The sequence below is a fragment of the Lissotriton helveticus genome, chromosome 7, assembly GCF_964261635.1.
Source record: "Lissotriton helveticus chromosome 7, aLisHel1.1, whole genome shotgun sequence".
In the NCBI taxonomy this organism is placed as follows: Eukaryota; Metazoa; Chordata; class Amphibia; order Caudata; family Salamandridae; genus Lissotriton; species Lissotriton helveticus.
Window position 1 is genome coordinate 625,929,016 of NC_136068.1, and position 21,698 is coordinate 625,950,713.

General features: G+C 43.7%; 1 protein-coding gene across 4 annotated transcripts in view; it reads left to right on the forward strand.

Moving 5' to 3' along the window:
• The window catches only part of SRCAP (Snf2 related CREBBP activator protein), a 1,816,344-nt gene that overhangs the window by 1,539,399 nt on the left and 255,247 nt on the right, over positions 1–21,698 (forward strand). For all 4 annotated transcript variants that reach the window (XM_078652845.1, XM_078652844.1, XM_078652847.1 and 1 more), the window contains one exon: positions 10,576–10,690. In XM_078652845.1, the coding sequence (XP_078508971.1) occupies positions 10,576–10,690 (115 nt within the window). The remainder of the gene's footprint in view (positions 1–10,575; positions 10,691–21,698) is intronic.

The following is a 21,698-nucleotide window of genomic DNA, read 5'->3' on the forward strand; positions in this document are numbered from 1 at the left end:
ACCATCAGGATTCAAGCAAGCCGGGCCGACGACGCCTGAAATGGCAGAAACCGGTCCCCGGAAGCTTGTTTCCTTCCCAGTACAAGAATTGGCTTGGTAGTTTGGTTTGCCCTGTTCCCATCATGCACTGGGACAGGAACAGACTAATTTGCATATAGCCAAGTTCTGAGCTGGATGGTGCAGTGAGCTAAAAAACGGTGATGGATCAAGCCCTGATCTTTGGACTGGGTAAGAGTGGTCTGCTTAATTCAGGCACTCTGTTCATCACCACCCCCTTTTCTGAATTATCAATCCTGAAGGCAGAGTGCTTGGAATTATGTGAGATGGTGCTCTGGCATGAGCTGAGCCCGTTTGCAGCTTGCGGAACCAAGTCCTAATAGCTGTTTCATGATAACGCTATACCATATACTCTTAAGTGCATTATCAACCTCGCGGTTAAATGCTAACTCTGGTATAACATTATCAAAACATGTCGAGTAAGGTGTCGTACGATTTGGAATACTACCCCCTCGCCAATTCTGGCGACGGGGGTAGCATTCCACCCTTCTAGAGGGACACGACATGTATGTAACTGTGAACCTCGGTTAAAGTTAACACGAGCCTCAGCATCACAAAATGGATGCTGCCACCACAGACACAAGTCTGACCTCCTGCTGCTGGGAGTCCTTCCAGCGAGGATGGCCTGGACAAAGGGTTTCCAGCCTTGGGAGGTGCTAGCACCACCCCAGACAGGATTTTGTGTATTGAGGTAGGGAGGCCTGAAAGGAATGAGACATGCCTGGGGCACACATGGTGCCCTGTGCATACACCGGTTCAAACCAGTTGCTGGGGCATCCCAGCCCCAGCTCTGGCGGGAAACCGGACAAAGGATAGGGGGTGTAGCCACCCCCCTTCCTGGTCCCACACAGGGGAGGGACCTAGTCAGTAGTGCAGCCCCCTTTAGGAGAATAAAGGTAGGAGCTGGTCCCATTCCAAATTAGATTATCCTGAACTATTCAACAAGAAGAAACTCTTGCCTTCGACGTTCTGCTCCACAGAAGACTGAAGAATCTCCCTTGTGGACAAGGAGTGTCCACCCTGCAACTGCAGGCACCATCAAGCGTCCAGTGGCTTCACTTTGTCGTCTTCCCTCGAGGATCCAGACTTCAGAGCACGACGAGACCCGGATTCCCAGACCTCTCCGACCTCTACCTACATCTGCAGCAAAGCTGAGACCCGTGGGTGCGACGAGACATGTGGGACCGGCCATCTTGAACGAACCTGCACTTCGCTTCCAGCACGACTCCCATGGTAAACTCAACCAAGTGCTTTGGGGACTGAGAAGCCCCAGCCCCGAGCAGCCCCTGCACCGAAGATCAGCCCTCCAGCATCCACGAGATCTGCGTGGGGCCCTTCTGCTTTGTTGCTGCTCGACGCGTTGTCTGGTCACTTGCCGGCTGGCTAGTGGCCTCCTAGACGACGAACCTTTGAATCTTCACTGCTGGTCTGGTTGCTCCAGACTGGCCCTTGCTCCCTTCCAAAAGAGGGGCACCCCGGACTCTCCTAGTCCGCACCAGACGCTTTCTTCACTCACTGCGTGGGTTGCCTTTGCCAAGGCATGTTGAGTCCAATCCCGGATCCGACACCGCCGACAGCGAGAGCCTGCGTGGGACAGCTCGTGCCTCCATCCTGGTCGTCGAAGACACTTCCTGGTCTACGTGGCTGCAGAGTCAAGCGTCCACTCTTCACCTGATCGCGACGACGACATCTGGTTCCTTCCTCGTTCCACTCCAGTCACTGGCTAGTGACTGTGAACATTGTCCCCTCTGCTTTCAGGTCTCCTTCTTCAACAATCCACCCTTGGATTGCACCGGACATCTTCCTCCTGGTCGCCTGCAGCATCTTTTCTTTCAGGCTCCATTGACTTCAACGCGAGAACCCGACGCACTTTGACACCTATGCACCCGTGGCCCGTGGGTGAGGTAACAAGAGCATTTCGGTGCTCAAGGGTAGTTTAACTGTCCTAGTGTCCAGTTCCACAGTCGTTTTAGTCCTACCTAGTCAGGATTTTCCGTACTCACCTTTAACTTGAACTGTACTGTCCATAGACGTTGTTACGCATCTCGCGTGTGAGTTCACACTCTGCACACGCGTTCCGTGGGCCTCCTATTACTTACCTGAAGTTAGTATAGCGTGGTCCCATCGATCCTACAGCCTCTGGATAGCTCCATTTCCTTTATCGACTTTCACATTCCACTTACTTAGTATATGGTTTGTCGTGCCCCTAGGGCACCATTGTAATTTTGTGCAACCTGCAGTATTTTTCGTAAGAGATTGTCATGTGCTTAGCCCTCTGACCTCATAAAGAGTTCAGAGGTGTTGTTATTAATAAAAATACTGTTTATTTTCATAGCAACCTGTGTGGTGTCCTTTCACTTGGTATTCAAGGGGTTATATTGTGGTAAAACAGCTGGCTTCACATGCCAAAAGAGTTTAGCCTAAGACTGCTTTGTCCATGCTACCATTAGGATAGCTGGTCTATTAGGTTGACTTACAACCAATCACCATAAGGGTTGTTTGGACTGATACAAGGTGATCACTAGAACTAGTGAGCATCATACATCAGGCCAACTTCTCACAGGGGGCATGACTGCCTTAAAGGCACGGTGCCAGTTTATTGCTATGTTGTTATGAGTTTGCTTTTCAGCCATTTTTTGTTTCTGCAATGCTGCCTGGGAGCTGTCAATGCTTTCAGTCCTTTCTGAGAGTTTGTGCTAAGTGCTAAGCATTATTACAGTTTTAAACATGTTCTGCTGTTGTTTTTTCCTGTTTCTAATGTATTCTTTATGATATAATGGGAAGCCCTTACAGAATTATTCAGCTCTAGTGTGTATAAGGCTGCATTTGCTATTTTATTATATATAAGTAATCCCGTTACCGAGGGCACACTTCTCACAGCCGGTGCGAGTCTCAGGGACGGGCGTTCCCTGTAATTAATTTGCCACCAACTAAATTATACTCGCACTCCACCAGGATGTTTTTCTACAGCAGGTTTATTGTTAACCAACGCGTTTCAATCTTTCGATCTTGCTCACGGTTACAAACATTTGTCCCTTCTTGGTTTCCACATTTATACCAGGAAATCATGCTTGCATGGTTATGATGCATTATGGTACTGGTCGTTACGTTATTGATTTAGACATTTCATCTTTACCAGAATATCATGCTAGCATTGTTATGATGCATTATGGTACTGGTAGTTACATTCCCAATTTTATCATTTATATCATGTCTACGGCAAAAACATGGTTGCATGCACAGTGCTGGTGTTGGTCAATGTACAAGTATATAATTCTTTACGTGTATAGATTGCGATTATTCGACCCACGACTATGTTATCTCTAAGTGAGATACATTCCGTTCTATTGGCACATCAAATTTTAGTGTGATTGTATGTGCTTTCTTGGGGTTAGTATACTTTACATTTTTAGTATGGCGCAATATAATCTTATATAGGGACTAAGTGCCCTCATTTTAAGACATTTATACTTTCTACATGTTCGACCTCCATATATCTTGTTCCCAACCAGATTGTCTATTTGGGTGTTCGGATCAATCAAAGGTGCACATAAAGTTCTTTATCGCCATTTTAATCCTCCAGGGATTTTTGTGTTGAATCGAATGATCAGTCTTGACTCTAATCTCCGTAAGGTCATCAGTCTATTTCCACTTCTCTCTTTTATTGGCACTGTTGCTAGTCCACAGTATGTCATATCCTTCCATGTCTTTTTCTCTTTTGCATGGGTTAACATGTGCTTAGCCATAGCATAACTTAAGTCACAATTCTCAATAGCTCGGATATGTTCCAATATCCTTTTGTGTAAAGGACAGATGGTGCTTCCGATGTACCTCTTACCACAAAAGCATTGCAATAAGTACACCACATGTTGTTTTACACGTGATGGTGCTTTCCACCATGAAGAGTTTTCCTTTCGGATCCTTTATTTTGGATAGATTGCGTCCAACTTGACAGGCCTTGCATTGCATGCATTTTGTAAAACCCTGTCGTTTTCCATCTAGCCAGTTCTTAGTCTTTTTCTTCTCTTCAAAGTGGCTGTTGACCAGTTTGTCCTGTAAGGACGGTGCTTTTCTGAATGTCATTTTAGTAAACTGGCCAAGTTCTTTTCCTATGTCCGGATCTTTTTGCAGGACATGCCAATATTTTTGTAGTGTTTTCCGTATTTTATGACTTTCTTTTGAGTAGGTCAGTATCATTCTGATTGGTTCCTTCATGTTATTTTCAGTTTTTATTTCTTGCTGCGGTATCAATGTTTCAATTCGATTCTTTTTTCTTGCTCTTTGTTCACCTCGATCTATGTCACATTTTTTGTATCCCCTGTTGCTGAATCTGTTTGCAGTTTCTTTGAATTTCTTGTTCATTTCAATTTGATTAGAACAGTTCCTCTTCATCCCGATGAATTCACCGTACGGTATATTCTTTTTTAAAACTTCAGGATGAAAACTTCGTCCATGCAATATGCTATTCGTAGCTGTTATTTTCCTGTGGACAGTAGTTTCAAGTTGACCGTTCTGGACATAGACCTTGGTATCCACAAATACCACTTCATTTGTACTTATATTGTGAGTGAACTTCAATCCTATTTCATTTTTATTCAGGATGTCCATATATGTCAGAAATTCATCGTTGGGTCCATTCCATATCAGAAATAGGTCATCAATAAATCGCAGCCAGAGGATTACTCTGGCTGTGAATTGGTTGTTTCCTTCTCTCCAAGCCACCAGTTTCTCCCACCATCCCATCACTACATATATATATCCAACGTAGCAAGTTAAGACTCACATAAAGAGGCGCCACACGGTGGAAAATTAAACACCTTTTAATTGCGGAAAACAGCTTTTGCAAAAGGACAGTCTCCCCCTTTCCATTTAATTTCAAGCCCAATGCGTTTCAAGCACTCCTGTGCTCTTATTCACGGGAAGCGTAAGGATTAGCACACAGCATTACAATGGGAGCTCTTAACACCATGCAAGTCCCGCCCCTGTTTAAGTTTGAGGTTTACATGAAATAAAATGCTATAGGCAGATATGGATCTTTAGGCAGCGCTTATCTCCATGAAGGTTGGTTATTATCATTTACATATAGGTGCATGAGGGAGGGAAAAGAAGTCTATCTGAATGGCGAGGATTGCACAATAGCACCAGATCACTCCTTAATTTGTAGACATATACTATTGCATGGCTCTTGTAAACAAGATGCGCCTAATTTGGCCTGAGTTTTGAAAGGCACTCCGACACCTGCTATCATACCAACGTTCAGTTTACTGGAAACGTGAGTTATTTAATTTGAAATAATGCAGATAGTTGTGCAATGTTAGCAGGCATCGGTTACATGATTACGGTAACTGAGCGTGTGGTTTGCTATAAGCAAGTTGTGTTTACTCTTCTGCATGGGAAGCTGGATGTTTCTATCTGGCCGTCGATTCCGACCTTGAAAGCAGAGTCAACCAAAGGAGCCGTATAAGAGCGCTATTGTCTCAAAAAGAGGTCGCTCTTACATCTGGTAGAGAAACATTTGTCCTTCACGTGGCAAATACCCGCACTGAAGTGCATGCATTATTAAATACTGACGTGCCCTTGTATTGTGGGGAGTTCATTTAGACTATCTTTAATGCGTCCTTGACTACGGAGTTACTTTACTTTTTTAAAGTTATAAGCAGTGGCATTGTGACTTCTTTTCAAACTATATTTGGTGACTTGTCTGCATTTTTCCATTTGATTTTTTCCAGCATCGTTGGTGGATTCCCCTTAATACTCGCATTAGTTGCCGTTGTGCTTCTATTAATTTGTTTACTTAAATATGGATGCACATCCTGCAGCACACGACAATATTTCTCGGTTGTTGCTGGTGCGCAACCGAATGCTTACTTATTACGGAGCGCTGCCTCTGGCTACATTGAGTGCAGCTCATGGATTATCGTTTCGATTTTCCTTTTTCACATGCGTTCAACCTGTCTTCCATTGCCTGAGCTGCAATTTCGACTGGGCCCTGGATTTGTGTCTCTGCAGTACGGTGTCTCCCAACGCGGATTATGACCAGCTGATGAGCCCCTTAGTGGTTCATGACTTGCTCTGTTCTGGCGGCGGGATTATGGCCTTAGCAGCGATACATGGAATAATGGGACGTTGGAATGTGTTTGCAGCGCGCATGACTTCTTGGCACGCAGTTACATTTAAGATGACCCGAGTTTTCCTCCGATGGTGATAGTGGCTCCGATCGTTGAGGAACATGTATGTTCATTCCCACTATTGAATTGGATGGCTGAGATGTTTTCAGATGAGAACAGTGACTTCCTCTTGGAGACTGTTGCTACATACTGTGCTTATACGCTGTTGGAGTAAGACGCTTTGATTTTTCTTCCTATTCTTTATTATTTAGTTACTGCTTTCTATGAAACGACAAATCATTTTTTTTGCAAATATGAACTTGACTGTGCTTTTCAGGCTTGGACTCTGCGTTCGTAATTAGTCCACATTTATATCACGTGCTTCGATCAAGGAAGGGTGTCGTGGGGCTGAGGCTTGCACTCACACCGTGTTAAGTTAGCATGGGTTTATTAGAAGTTTGAATGCCTTTTTTGCTTTCCTGCTCTGCTTTGCACACGACACGCACTTGCGATAACGTTTAGAGAAGGCTGAGTGCCTCGCTAGTTTAGTGTGTATAGTGAGAGCATGGAACATCAAGGGTATCTTGGAGACTGTGGCTGTTATTCGGAATGATCCTCACACATTCGAGCCATAGCACATATGCAGCTGTGGCCACCACTTATACTGGCGCGTATAATAATGCACTGTCCAGGCATGATTACACACAGTTGGAGAACATTTGTATCCTGACAGTTTGTTGCCGAACTCAATGCTGAGTACCAGAGGTATGGGTTCGCCCATGTAATCCTATGTTACCTTCTGTAGTTATAAACTAACCTGCTAGGTAGGGAGTGTGAAATCTAGGTATATTTTAAATCTCTTTCCCTTTAGCATTATAAGATGCTTTCTCCTTTTGTATTTTATGGAATAGTAACAATGCTGACAACCTTGTTTTTGATAATGTTTGCTTGTATTATCTAAGGTACTGTGCATGAGATTTCGGCGTTAGAAATAAACATTTCAAACTTGCACATGTTTTTATTTACTGCTTGTCTTGGACTGGTGTAAGACTATAACGAAAGAGTGCTCTTGTTATCCACCTTACTTGAGGTAATCTAAGTTGCATGTTCTGAGTTGACTAGTTATTGGTGTTTTTGCTATAGGACGAAGAACCAATGAGTCACTGATTGCTAGTCTGTTAGGGGGTTTGGACACTAAGGTGGGTTTTGGCACACTGTAATTCACTGAAAAAACCATAGGTTTCTCACACGTTATAGTTAGAAATTAGCATTTAAAAAACCTTGCAATTTAACTAAAAATAACATAGGTTTCAGCCACGTTCTAGTTAGGAATTAGTATTTAAAAAACCTTAGAAATTCACAGAAAAAACCATAGGTTTCACACATGTTATAGTTAGCTGGACATTTCACTCATACAAAACCTTTGAAATTCCCTCGTTATAGTTAGTTCAGCTAACTATAACTCGCACGCTCACAATGCACTGCTGATGAAGTCCCATATTACATCACTGATGACATCTCAAATGATATCACTGATGACATCTCAATTGATATCACTGATGCCATCATCCTTGTGACAGAGTGGCAGACCTGCTCTCAGCGTAATATAACCGTTGATACACACATTAAAAAATAGAAACTACATTTTTTTTTTAAAATAGAGATACCAATACCACTTACAACAACCTATACAGTAATTCTACCATCTACATACACATCCACTCATTCACCAACAGTTCTATATAGTCACTTATACATGTAATCACTCTTCATATGTACTCATACACCTATTTATGCTGTTACACACCGACACTCATCCATAGTTACTCACATACATACTCACACATGCAAATAAACTATCAAACATCCATTTACTTGCATATACAGCTATACACAAACCACTACACTTAATTTTACAGAAACATAATACTTACTCTCTTAAATAATTACTTATAGAAACACATACGTATTTATACAGGAACTCTTCCAATCTCTCACTCTCACATATACTCACTTACATACATCAATACTCACATATACTAGTTTAAAGCATATGTACTTACTCATAAATACACTATTGAGACAGTCATTCACTCACTAACACACCCATACACACACCCATACACACACACTCATACACCTATACAGTCCTGCACACATGCTGTCTTCAAAACACATACAAACAGTGAGTCACTCATTCATGCATCTCTGTGCTAAGTAATATCCCCCACCGAACCATACAGACATTCAGGCACTCATAGTGATGCTCAAAAAACCAACTAAGGACCTATATACACACTCATGTAGCTACTCACCAACCCATGCAGCCACTTATACACAAAGTGAGAGACTGATACAGATATTTACATATTTAAACATTACTCACTAACCCATGTATTCACTAAGATACAATTAATCAGTCAGTTATACAATCAACTTTACGCAAAAAAACATCAGTTTAGATACTTATATACCCATGTATTCTTCCATCGACCTTGAGATATACATATATAAAACATATTTAATTTTCAGAAAAACACATATTCACTGGATGATGTCATCAGTGATATCATTTGAGAAGTCATCAGTGATGTCATGAGTGATGTCACTGACCATGTCATGAGTGATGTAATATGTGACGTCATCAGCAGTGCATTGCGGGCGCGCGAGTTATAGTTAGCTGAACTAACTATAACGGGGGAATTTCAAAGGTTTTGTATGATTGAAATGTCCAGCTAACTATAACATGTGTGAAACCTATGGTTTTTTCAGTGAATTTCTAAGGTTTTTTAAATACTAATTCCTAACTATAAGTTGGCTGAAACCTATGTTTTTTTCAGTGAATATATATATATATATATATATATCGACACAGCAATCTTCAAAACCTCCACACAGGTGAAATGAAGAGGCAGACCCCATGGCTTCAGGCAAGGAAATGTTTTTATTCTTCCAACCTTTCTAGAACTGCTTCAGGCAAGGAAATGTTTTTATTCTTCCAACCTTTCTAGATATTTATAGATACATATATATAGATACATATATGTGGGGGACATAAATGATTGTGTTTCCAGGGTCCCGCGCATGGGTGGGAATATTCTTGTGCTTATGACTTTGATGAGGATACCCCTGGAAGAGAACTAGGATTACAGGTAAGTAACTAATCCTTTCTGACTCCATTTCACCCCCATGCACCCGGGCTCCCTGGTGCAGGTATCCGTATCTTCTGGGTATCCACGGGTGGGGTGACTCGCCAAACTTCCTTGAACTAAGTGGTTTCTTCAGGTAGGGTCCTGGAACTGATTTTCCAACCACAACTTATCTGTGTTTTCCTATGGACGTCTGACTCCATGTAACCACTCTGCACCCGGGCATGTTGGGGTCCCTGGCTACTCACCTTGGGTGGTTCCTTGCTTCCCTGGGGTACCTCAACCTTGGGTACTAGTCCCGGTTTGGTAACCATTCCGCATTCCACTATTTTAGTATATGGTTTTGCCCACAGGTGGGGCCCTATGTGTTTTTCTATGCTACTTACCGGTTTCTAAGTATTCTCTGTAGGTCATTGATATCCCGAGGTAGGAGATGTACCAAGTTAGTGTCTAGTGCGTAGTTATAAATATAAAGGGTTTTTCTACTCACCTGGTGTGATTCTTTATTGTGTGGAAAGCTTACTGACCGACTATAGTAGTACATGCAGCTGCTTTACATCCCTCCTGGATAAGCCTTAGCTGCTCTCAACAGCTGCCCCCTGAGAGCTTTGGTTTTCAGGGACCTAAACACTATCAATGAGGGTTGCCTAGACTCAGTGCACAGTGCCTCACCATAGATGTACAATGTATATATACTGAGCCAGCCTCCTGCACCACCCGCACAAAATCAATTCTGCAATTTCCTTGTTCAAATGAGTCCCATTTTTGTTAGTGGGGAGTGTAGCTTCACTTGGTCACCTTGACCCTCTTCACTTTTTGAAGCGATATTCATATTTTGTCTCAAAAGTTTAACTGTTACTGTGTAGGCACTGTATCAGCGTACCAGAAACATGACAAATATCTTATGGCAATGCTAACCATTATTCATAGACTCATTCCCACTTTCTTACATAAAGCTACCTATCACATTCAGACCTTCTAAAGGCGTAGGCAACTCCTCCCATTTACATTTTACCAACATATATCCTTCCTACATTTCACCTGAAATATTTACAAACTAACTTCACATTTACATCTCCCTAATTTAGAATCCCTCCCCTCCTTTCTCCCTTCTCTCAAACACAAAGGCACATTCAATATTCACATATTAAAATGCTGTATCTTGGTCACGTAATTTGTCCGGCTTCTACAGCTATATAATGAGTTAAACATGGCTCATAATTTCTGCTCACTTAATGTTTCTGAACTATGATTGTCTCCAGACTCATCAGTGAGAGGACTGTGGAAGAGAACATCCTTAAGAAGGCCAATCAAAAACGTATGCTGGGAGATATGGCCATAGAAGGGGGCAACTTCACCACAGCTTACTTTAGACAGGTGAGTAGTCATTAATTGTATTTGATACAAGATCCATACAAAATCTCCTATTGCTTCTAGGATTGTTTCCTTAAAACTTAAATGTGCAGCATTTGAGATAATGAGAAACCCAAACACTGTGCTCAACTTTTATCTCGCATGCAAAGCTGATATCTAATCAAAAAAATCTTCTTGTTATCTTTGAATATGTTGAAAGGGCAATGGAATATGCACCTATTGATAACCAGCACAACAGATGGCTTCAAATTTGAGCTCCTGCTAAAAGAATCATCTCTTCCTTTGTGTAAGGAAAAAGAGTGTATTAAATGATGGTGGTGTGTGACCTTACCGTGTAAAACACTTACCAACCCCTTTTTGTCAAACCTTAAGCTCCACCATGGGTAGCTGTGGCTTTGAGTAGCAAGGTTTACACAAAGGAATGAGTGTAAAGCATTTTAACCACTTCAAAACAATTGAAGAAATCCAACTCCAGTTTTAAAAAGTAGACTGTATTTTTATGTATTTTTAGACACCACAATGAAAAAGATCCTCCAGAGGTTTCCGGAAATATAGAATTTACAAGATACAGAAAATCAAAGCATTTCACTCTACTACAAACACGCATTGGCAAATTCAACGAATTTGACGCATAGAAACATGTACACTAAAAAGTTTGTGCTAGTTGTAGTACAGTCCCTTAACTTCACTTTAGGTGAGGAACCCAAATAGGGAGAAAGTCAAGGGGACCAGCAAGGTCCTCAGAAGCAGGTGGAAATGTCTTCAGTCAGTTCCAAGCACTTTTATTCTTTGCAGTGCTTTCGTATTGAAGTTGTTCTGATGCAAGGGATGAAGGATCCTAAACATGCTCAAAGGATGCTGTGGTTGGGATTTGATTTACAGGGGTCTTGCTACGTCTACTCATCAGTCCACAAAGAGGGTGTATCTGGTTACAGGGTCGATGTTCCTCGAAGTCCTCTCGGTGCTGGCAGGAGTCCAGTCGCCACTGGACTACCGTTCGCCTGGTACCGCGATCATTTGCCAATCGTTCCTGAGATAGTAGCTCGTCCTCTGGAGGTCCCAGGTGCACTCTGATGACATTCCCAGGCTCAGAAAACTTGGGTCCAACTTTTGCATCAGGTTCTGGTCCCGGGTGCTTCACGAGCTACCAACTTGCCCCAGCTAGCTTCTTCAGCTGTTGTGCCTCTGTTTCCTCCATACTTTTTTTGCACAAAAAATGACCCCGCACCCTTCAAATTTCATTACAGTATTTATACATCAACATCAAGTATTGACCATGTGTTCTGGTAAGCATCCGAATGTTCTCCCAAGAATTTCAGAATCAGTTTCTTCAAGAAAAAAGTTATTTATTCGTAAATAGTGACAGAATCAATAGCCATAGCCAACGCGTTTCGTCCGTGATCGGACTTCTTCAGGGCTATACATAAAAAAAGGAAATATACAAGATAAAATATTTACACACATAGAAATATATACAATATATTACACACATTCCTACTGTGGATCAATCATAAACATACAGAAAGAGAACCAGATAAGCTAGAAATATATCATATTAGAGTCGCGGATGTGCCTATTCGAGGGAGAACAAAACCTAAGAACACAGTATCACAAAAAACCCACGTACTTATTACAGAGTTAATATCAGTTAACTAACATATTCATTTCATACTTATTGCATATATTGATCCCATTATAAAGAGTTTGTTTTGTTAACTATTAGGATTGTCAAAGTTTATATACTGAACAAATACCTTGCTTAATTTCTCCTTTTTTACGGCATATATTCTTCACACATGTGAGGTCTGATGATCTGAAAGTATAACAGTATATTCTTGACAATCAAAACTATATCATTCATACTCCATATATTTCATAATTTGTTAAAAAAAATTGCCAAAATATAATCCTATCTCCATTATTGACCTTATGTTATCGACGCATGTTATGAATTGCATATTATTCCATGTAGTCAAGAATTTTTCTAAAATTAATGATAGATAGGACTAGAGAACATAGTTAAAAAAGATCTACTACTCCTCGCTATGTCGTATCCAAACTTTTTATATAGCGTGTAGATCCTACATTTATTAAATTAAAAGTACATAGCCAATTGTTATCAATAACACACATTTCCAAATCTGTATCTGCAGTTCCTTTGTTTCTATTACTTACATCATGGAACGAGAACAATCATAATTCCATAATATGGAATGTTCCAAAATAAGAACTTTTTTTCTCAATGTAAAAAGCCTATGAAGGGAAACCGAGAAAAAGACCACTTGTTGTATGTATATCTATTTGAGCATAAACGACTGAAAAGCACTGAATCTCAATACTTGATGTTGATGTATAAATACTGTAATTAAATTTGAAGGGTGCGGGGTCATTTTTTGTGCAGTTTATTAGAGACAAGGTTTTGTCCCTCTACTATTGGGATCCAGGGGATTGTGTCCCAGACCATCAGCACCTTCTTTCTTATGAAACTATTAGGACTTCATTACTAGTGCGGGCAAGGTAGCCTCAATTCCCTTTTCTGGCTTGATTATCCATACTTTTTTTGGCCTGCTTGACATTTTTTTTGTCGACGGAGCAGTGTGCCCTTTTTCTACCCTTTCAATGTCTTTGGGGTTCAAGCCTTGTGAGTCCTGTGGATGACAAATGTTCACCGCGGATCCTCACTCGGTTTGCATGTGGTGTGTGTGGGTGAGCACCATGATACCGATGAATGCGACTCTTGTCGCCAGCTCCAACCGAAGGCGCGAAGAAAATCGCACGAAGCTTCATTCGGCGAAGACGTCTCAGGCATCAAAGTCTTCTCGCCGTCCTCGATCTCCTACGTGCTCCACGGACTGACCACACCTCCGCTCTAGGAGCTGTTCCCACAGGCGTCACTCTCCTTCGATGTCTGGAGGCCTGTCTTGGAGTGTCTGGGCATGAGTCCGCCCCGTGTCTCCCCACCTATCCTGGGGCCGGGGCGTCTTTGACCCAGAAGAGACCAAATTCTAAATCTCTTCATTCTATTTTTGGGTCATCCCCTTCTTCTGGAGTGTCGTTGAGCCCCACGGAGGTGCATGAGGTCATACCGGTGTCCCCGTCGGCTGGTTCTACCTCTGCATCAGGCTGGCCTCCTGTATCTAACACCTTAGCAATACCGAATTGTACAGCCTGTCAAGGCTACCACCTTTGGGTACTGTTTCTGGTCTGCCGACTCCAATGTCGGTGTTGGGCTCTTGCCTGCTGGCTCCGATGGTGATGCCATTGACATTGATCAACGCTCTTTCCAATGTTGAGGCATCGCCTTCTCTGCATCGACTGGCTTCAGTTAAGGTGTCGGATGTGGCGCCGACCATCTCCGGTTCCCTTCCTCCAATTTCCCTTCTGAGGGCCATGGTTGTGGCAGTACTATTGAAAAATTGGTGAGCCCCATCCCATTTCGGACGCGGTTACACCCCCTATGAAGTCTAGCTGATTCCTTGACTTGGGTGACACCAGTGGCTTAGAATCTTCTCTAGCCTCCTCCTGGATTGGCTACGGGGGCGGGTTTCGCACTGGCGCACATGCTCAATCAAGTTTCAGTTGTAATGGATTTACAACTTCTCCAGTATTGGGGCATCTTTCATAGATTCACATGCTTGAATCATTCCCCGTCGTCGAAGTGGGAGTCCCACGGTACATAAAAAGCAGTAAGTAATTACTCTATCATTAGAGTTGATAGAGAAAAATCATTCACTTTAATATCTCATCCTAGTCATTAGGTATGGTCCAAACTCCAGCCAATCAGGTGACTGCACCCTCTAGAGCCCTCTCTAATGAGGCTCCAGGCTCACAGATATTCTACTGCATGTCGTGTGAAGGGAGTCTAACTGAGCTCTGCTCAGTATTTCTACATGGCCTACTGATTTCTTCAGATCTTGCTTTTCAACATGTCCTCTTCAAAAAGACCTCTCTTGAGGCATTGTGAGTCTTGTGGGAAATTAAGACTTCACTCAGAGAATCCACTCAAGAAATGTATCTACTGCCTTCATCCTGAACATCAGGTGAGAGACTGTAAAATTTGCAGGACATTTTCTCAAAAAACCTTGAGAGATGGAGGAGGACGCCTTCTTCTGTGGCTACCGAAGCTTAAAACAAAATGCAATCCTTTATCTGATGAGGAGAGTGATTCCTCTTTAAAGACTACAGAAAAAAGCTAGTAAGGCGGAGCCGGTATCTCCTAAGGCTGCTAAGGTGTTGAAAAAGTATCATCACACCTCAAAACAGGAAGATCAGCCTTCATCTTTGAAAAAGGAACCAGCCCCTCTTAAGGATCAATCTGTGCACTCTACGCCTTCAAAATCCTCTTAAAAATCGAAGCAGGCATCCGGGTCTCTTCCTGAGACAATTTTACCTCATAGAAAAGATGTTCAGTTGAAGAAGACATCGACAATTCCTTTGTTGACGAGAACTTCCGTTACCACGATGACATCCACTTTCTCTTCTCCTCAGACCAAGATGATTGTCGTCGGCATCTTCTCAGTTGACGTTGGTATCTGTGAAGATGAGACCGTCATTGTTGACAACTTCGTCATCGTCGATGAAAAAGAAGCGGCCCGTGTAAGGACCTTCGTCAACGGAAGCATCGTCTCTGTCGGCGGCTCTCAAAAATAAGTCTCCCTCGTCGACGACAGTAGCTTTGACGATGGTACATTAGGTGGTAGCTTAGTCGTAGGTAGCCTCTTAAACAGTAGCTTTGTCGACATAGCTGAAGACTTCGAATTCAGATCCTCGTCAACGAAGTTCGTCGACGGAAGAACTGTTGACGAAACCTTCATCTTTGACATCTTCATCTGTGGTAGGCTTGACATCCTCGTCGATGCTTATTCCATAGTCACTTCTGGCCACTTCTAAGGACAATTCAGGACTACCTAAGAGAAGGCCTTCTCAGGCGGTAATATTGCCTGTACGCACCTCTCCAAGTAAAGTGTCTCCTTGTCCTCCAGAAGAAATTTTCGATTATGGAGCAGATGAAGAGAAATCCGATGATGACAGGTTTGGAGCAGCTCACTGTCCGTCCGAACTTCTCATTAAGTGCCAGGACGATGAAGATGAGGACTATGTATTTTACCCTGCGGTTACTAGTCAGGAAAGAGCAAACAAAACAAACAATCCAAATGCCAATTTTGCAACATATGGTAGAGGATTATTACCGCAGATTTCTTCCTTTGGAGCCGGCATCTTCAGTTCCTCGGACACCTATTCCGCAGCCTTCCTTGCTGGTCAGATCCCCCCCCCTCTCCCTCCCCCCCTCCTCCCCTCCTCTCCCCCCCCCCTCCAGTTTCTTCAGTACCTACAGTAACGCAACATCAGGACCAAGAGGTTCATACTACAGATGAAGAGAGAAAATAGGGAGAGTTGGATGAGATATCCCTTACCAACAAATGGGATGACTACTAGATCCAGACACCATCGCCTTCACTCCACCTCCTATAGATTCACCACCTGAGGATATAGTGGGCTTCCATACTATTATGGAGAGCGTCGAAGAGGTTTCAGCTCCCCATGGTCACTAAACAGGCTGATAGTTTCCTATATGATTTCAAGGAACAAACAAAGACAGGTACGATGTATCCCAATTGTATACTTCATATGGCAAGAGGGCTTGAAAATCATGAAAACGCCAGCCTCAATTCCGGCAGTCTTGCATAAGTTGGAAAAGAAATACAAGGCTCTAGATAATTCTGTCTGCTGTATCAGGCAACCTAAACCTGGCTCCGTGATATCACAGGGGGTTGAACTTCGTGCCAGAAATCCCCCAGCTCCATTATCGGCCCCTCAGGATAGAGATGGAAGATGTCTCAATTCCATCTGCAAAAATGTTTCCACCATGGCGGCAACAACTGTCAGAGCGGCCAATGTTCGCTCTATCCTAGGCAGATACGACCTGCAAATAGGGTCGGACATTTTGCCTTTTATAGGAATGTTGCCGGATGAATCCAAGGCAGAAGCATTAAAGATTCTGCAGGAGGGAGAAAGGATATCGGCTGCGAACATCGACTGCGCAGTGGATGTTTGTTCCACGGGATTCCTGCCAACTGGCTGGGGCTGCGGTCCTGAGGCGTTGGGGCTTGCTGAAGGCTACTTCTTTTAGACAAGAAGTTCAAACAAAGGTGGTCGACATGCCTTATGATTGTGAATCTCTATTTGGTCAGCACATAGATGAAGCCCGTCAGACCATAAAAAAGGATACTGATACTGCAAAGGGTATTGGCAGGCAACAGTTAAAAACAGCCATTTCGGGGAGCAAGAGGTCGTGGCTCGTCATCCTTTCGAGGAGGATACAACCAGTATAAACCATATCAGCCGTACCAAGGTCAATGAAGGTACCTATCTGTACAATACCAACAATCATTTAAGCCACCTCCTGCCACTTCCTACAAACATTACAGAGGAAAGACTGCCTACAGAGGCAGGGAACGCCAAGAAACAGTGACTGCCAGCCACTGTTCCCACCAATCCAGTCAAGGTTGGTGGAAGAATTTCCCATTTCTTCTCTAAATGGTCTGCAATAACAACGGAGAGATGGGTTTTGGACATAGTTTCCACCAGTTATACTTTGGAATTCTTAAAGATTCCTCCAAATTACCCTCCCGAGGTCTTCCTCCTGCTCAGCTAAAAGAACCTTTGTCCTAAATAAAAAATAGTGTTAAAGAAGGGAGCGACTAAGTGGTACCAAATTTACAGAGGATAACAAGGTTCTATTCGAGGTTTTTACTCATAAAAAAGACATCTGGAGAGTGGCGTCCCATTTTAGACCTTTGTTGCCTCAACACATTTAGAAAAAAGCAATCCTTCCAAATGTGGTCTCTTCAGTAAGCGCCTCAATTGATAACTCAGGAACATTTCATGGCGACACTAGACCTACCGGATGATTATTTTCACATCCCTATCTTCCCCAGACACAGGAAATTCTTGCACGTCAGAGTGGCTGGCAGGGATTTCCAATTCAAAGTTCTACCTTTTGGCCTTTGTTCAGCACCCCAAGTGTTCACCAAGGTCCTAGCACCGGTGGCGGCCCATCTACCTCAGGATGGAGTTCAAATCTTCCCTTATCTGGACGATTGCCTAATAAAGGCGAAACCTTTCACAGTGAGAAACAGTCGCTCTCAAAGATGTCTTTCTCTCTTCCAGTCCTTGAATCTCTCAATAAATCTACCAAAGTCTCAGTTAACCCCCTCAAAGGTGAAAACATTCTTAGGGGCAACCTTGGACACTCATCAGGCAAAGGCCTTTGTATCACTAGAAAGACAACAAAAGATTTACAAGTTATCAACTTGACTGCTCACAAGAAAGTCTTTTAAGTCCGCAAGTACAAATCGCTTCTGGGAATGTTGTCCTCTTGTATTCCCCTAGTTCTCAACTGTCGTCTGCGAATGAGACCCTTGCCAGCGTAGCTGGATGAGGAGTGGCTACAGATCTCAGGGTCCTTCGACGATGTTATCAGAATAACACCTCAAATGAAAGAAGTGCTTCTATGGTGGAGACTCATCCGAAACACAGCGGCAGGTCTATCATTCATAGTGGCCTCACCAGGTTTCACAATAACAACCGATGCATCCCTTGAAGGGTGGGGAGCACATCTAGAATGACACAGTGAAGGGAAATTGGGACAACCACTAATAAACATTGCACATAAACCTTCTAGAGTTGACGGCAATAGTCCTGGCTCTGAAATGTTTTCTCTCAATAATATCAGGAGCTTCAGTATTCGGACAGACAACACAACAAGCATGCATCACTTAAACAAGGGGGGACAAGATCAACTATGCTATCCCTGCAGGCACAGTAACTCTCTGATTGGGATATACAACATCAGATAACACTGACGGCAGTGCATGTTCCAGGAGAGGCCAACATCCTAGCGGACTCATTGAGCAGGTCGATTACAACCAACCACAAATGGGAACTTCACCAACCAACGTTGATCACATCTTTCGGTTGTGGGGCAAACCGAGTTTAGACCTATTTGCAACCAGTCGGAACCGCACTTGCCAATTCTTCGCTAGTTGGCTACCCCAACAGGGATCATACGGGAATGCGTTTTTAGATAAATTGGTAAAAGATTTATGCTTACGCCTTTCCTCTGATTCCTTTAGTCCCAAGGGTGCTTCGGAAGATGAGGAAAGAACCCTGACGAATACTTCTCATAGCTCCCAGGTGGCCTCTCCAATTCTGGTTCACAGAACTTCTGCTACTATCAGAGTGCAAACTCAAGACTGTTACGCCCATTACAGAACTTACAGACAATGAACTGCGGCCAGGTCTGCCATCTGAATCCAACATCTCTGCGATTAACAGCTTGGCTCCGGAATACTATGAGTTTACCGACTTAGTTATACCTGCTGTCTGTCGGGAGGTCCTAGCGAATGCCAGAGTTCTCTCCACTATCAAGACTTATAAACTGAAGTGGAAGAGATTCTGTCATTGGTGTGCAACCTCTGAAGTCCACCCTATTCAGTCTTCGCCAGAACAATTGCTGCCTTTTTTCCTCCAACTGGCAAAATCTGCCCTTTCTCATTCTACTATTAAGGTACTCCTTGCAGCGATTTCCAAGTTTCGCCGGCAAAATGAATCACAGTCTCTTTGGTCATCAAGAATAATAAAACAATTTCTTAAGGGATTGTTTAGAATGTTTCCTCCAACTAGGCGCCCTCCTCCGCCTTGGCATCTCAACATCGTATTAGCGCAACTCATGAACGCTCCCTTTGAGCCTATTCATGGGGCTGATCTTAAATTCATTTCATGGAAAACATCACTTCCACTAGCTCTTACTTCAGCTAGACTAGTAAGCGACATCCTTTCCTCCAGTTTACTAAGGACTCTGTTATACTTCAAACAAATCCTACCTTTATTCCTAAGGTCCCATTTAATGAACCAGTCATCCTAAAAACTTTCTTCCCTAATCCACAGACACAAGCGGAAAGGGCCCTACATTCCCTGGATGTTGAGATGTTTAATCAACTGGTCAGGAGGATTTGTGTAGGCCTTTCCTCCCCTTCCTCTCATCCCAAAGATAACCAAATTCCTCCACTCAGAGGAGTGGATAATTCTGATTGCTCCCGGACTGGCCATGGCAGTGGTGGTACCCGGACCTGCTGCACCTGTCGTAAAGTCCACGCAAGAGACTGCCGTGCAGACCGAACCTGCTGCCCAAGATGAACGGGACCATTCATCACCCCAACCTTTCGTCACTGAACTTGGCAGCATGGCTCCTGAGGTCCTCCAATATGATCATTTAGGACTCCCTCAGGACTACATGACCATCTTGAAAGATCAAGAAGACCTTCCACAAGACACTCTTATGCTTGTAAATGGAAATGTTTTTATATATGGTGTGTGCAAAATAATTACCACCCTACCAAGGGGGCAGGAGGATGTGATTCTACCTTATCTACTCCACCTAGCTAAGGCAAGTCTAAAATTATGTTCATTTAAAGTGCACCTGGCTGCCATCTCGGCCTACAGGCGCTCCCTTTGTCAACCTTCTTTCTTCCAGATGCAGGTAATGAAAGATTTCTTACAAGGGTTAAAGAAAGTCAGCCGTCCCATTCGGCCTCCTTCTCCACCCTGGGAGCTAAATCTGGTTCTTTCTAAACTGATAGCCCCCCCCCCCCCCATTTGAACCCATCCACAAGGCAACCCTCCAGCACCTAACTTGGAAGGCAGCCTTTTAGGTGGCGATTACTTCAGCTTGCAGAGTGAGCGAGATCCAGGCTCTCTCCTTGAAAGAACCATACACAGTTTTTCATCTCAGTTGTTTTGAGAACCCACCCCTCCTTCCTTCTGAAGGTGGTGTTGGATTTTCATGTCAACCAAACCATTTCGCTTCCTACCTTTTTTCCTAATCCCTCTACGCCAGCTGAGAGGCCCCATCACTCTTTAGACCTGAAAAGGGTTTTGAAATTCTATTTGGACAGGTCTAAGACGATTAGGATATCTGATCAACTGTTCATTAACTACGGGTGAATCCGAACAGGTTTTCCAGCTTCCAAGCAGTCTAGTTAGCGCAAAAGCCACTTTGGTCTAGACCCAGGGCTCATTCCACCAGAGGAAAAGCAGCTACAACGGCTTTCCTTAACCATTTACTGATTTTCGAGATCTGCAAAGTAGCCACTTGGAGATTTATACATACGTTTACAAGACACTATTGTCTTGATTCAGATACCAGAGCGGACTCTCAAGTGGGCCAGGCCTCCTTGAGAAACCTGTTCCTAAGCTGATAAAGGCTTTGATTGTTTTGTGTACTCATTCAATCAATCAATCAATCATGCCATTTGTATAGCGCACTACTCACCCAGGAGGGTCTCAAGGCGCTTGGGGGGAGGGGTATGCTACTGCTCGAACAGCCAGGTCTTGAGTTGTTTCCTGAAGGCGAGATGGTCCTGGGTCAGCCGAAGGTGGATGGGGAGGGAGTTCCAAGTCTTGGCAGCCAGGTAAGAGAAGGATCTTCCTCCGGCGGTGGCTCTTCGGATGCGTGGTACGGCTGCGAGGGCGAGGCTGGTGGACCGTAGCTGGCGGGTGGGCGTGTAGAAGGTCAGGCGGTCGTTGAGGTACTTGGGGCCCAGGTCGTGGAGAGACTTGTGTGCGTGGGTGAGGAGCCGGAACGTGATCCTCTTGTCGACGGGGAGCCAGTGCAGGTTCCTCAGGTGGCTGGAGATGTGGCTGCGTCGGGGGACATCCAGGATGAGTCGGGCGGAGGCGTTCTGGATGCGCTCATTGTTTCTCATTTGCCCACAGGTGGAGGGTGGGCTTGCTATTCTATTCAGTGCATATGACTATTGATGAGCATCCCCTAGATGAGAAGGATGAGTGACTTGCCTGTAATCCTAGTTCTCTTCCAGGGGTATCCTCATCAACGTCATAAGCAACCCACCCGCCTCCCCAAGCAAATGAGACTTCTGCTGTGCTGTATCTTTGTGCCCTGACCCTCGGGTCTCCGCAAAGAACAACTGACCTAACTGTCACCCTTGAG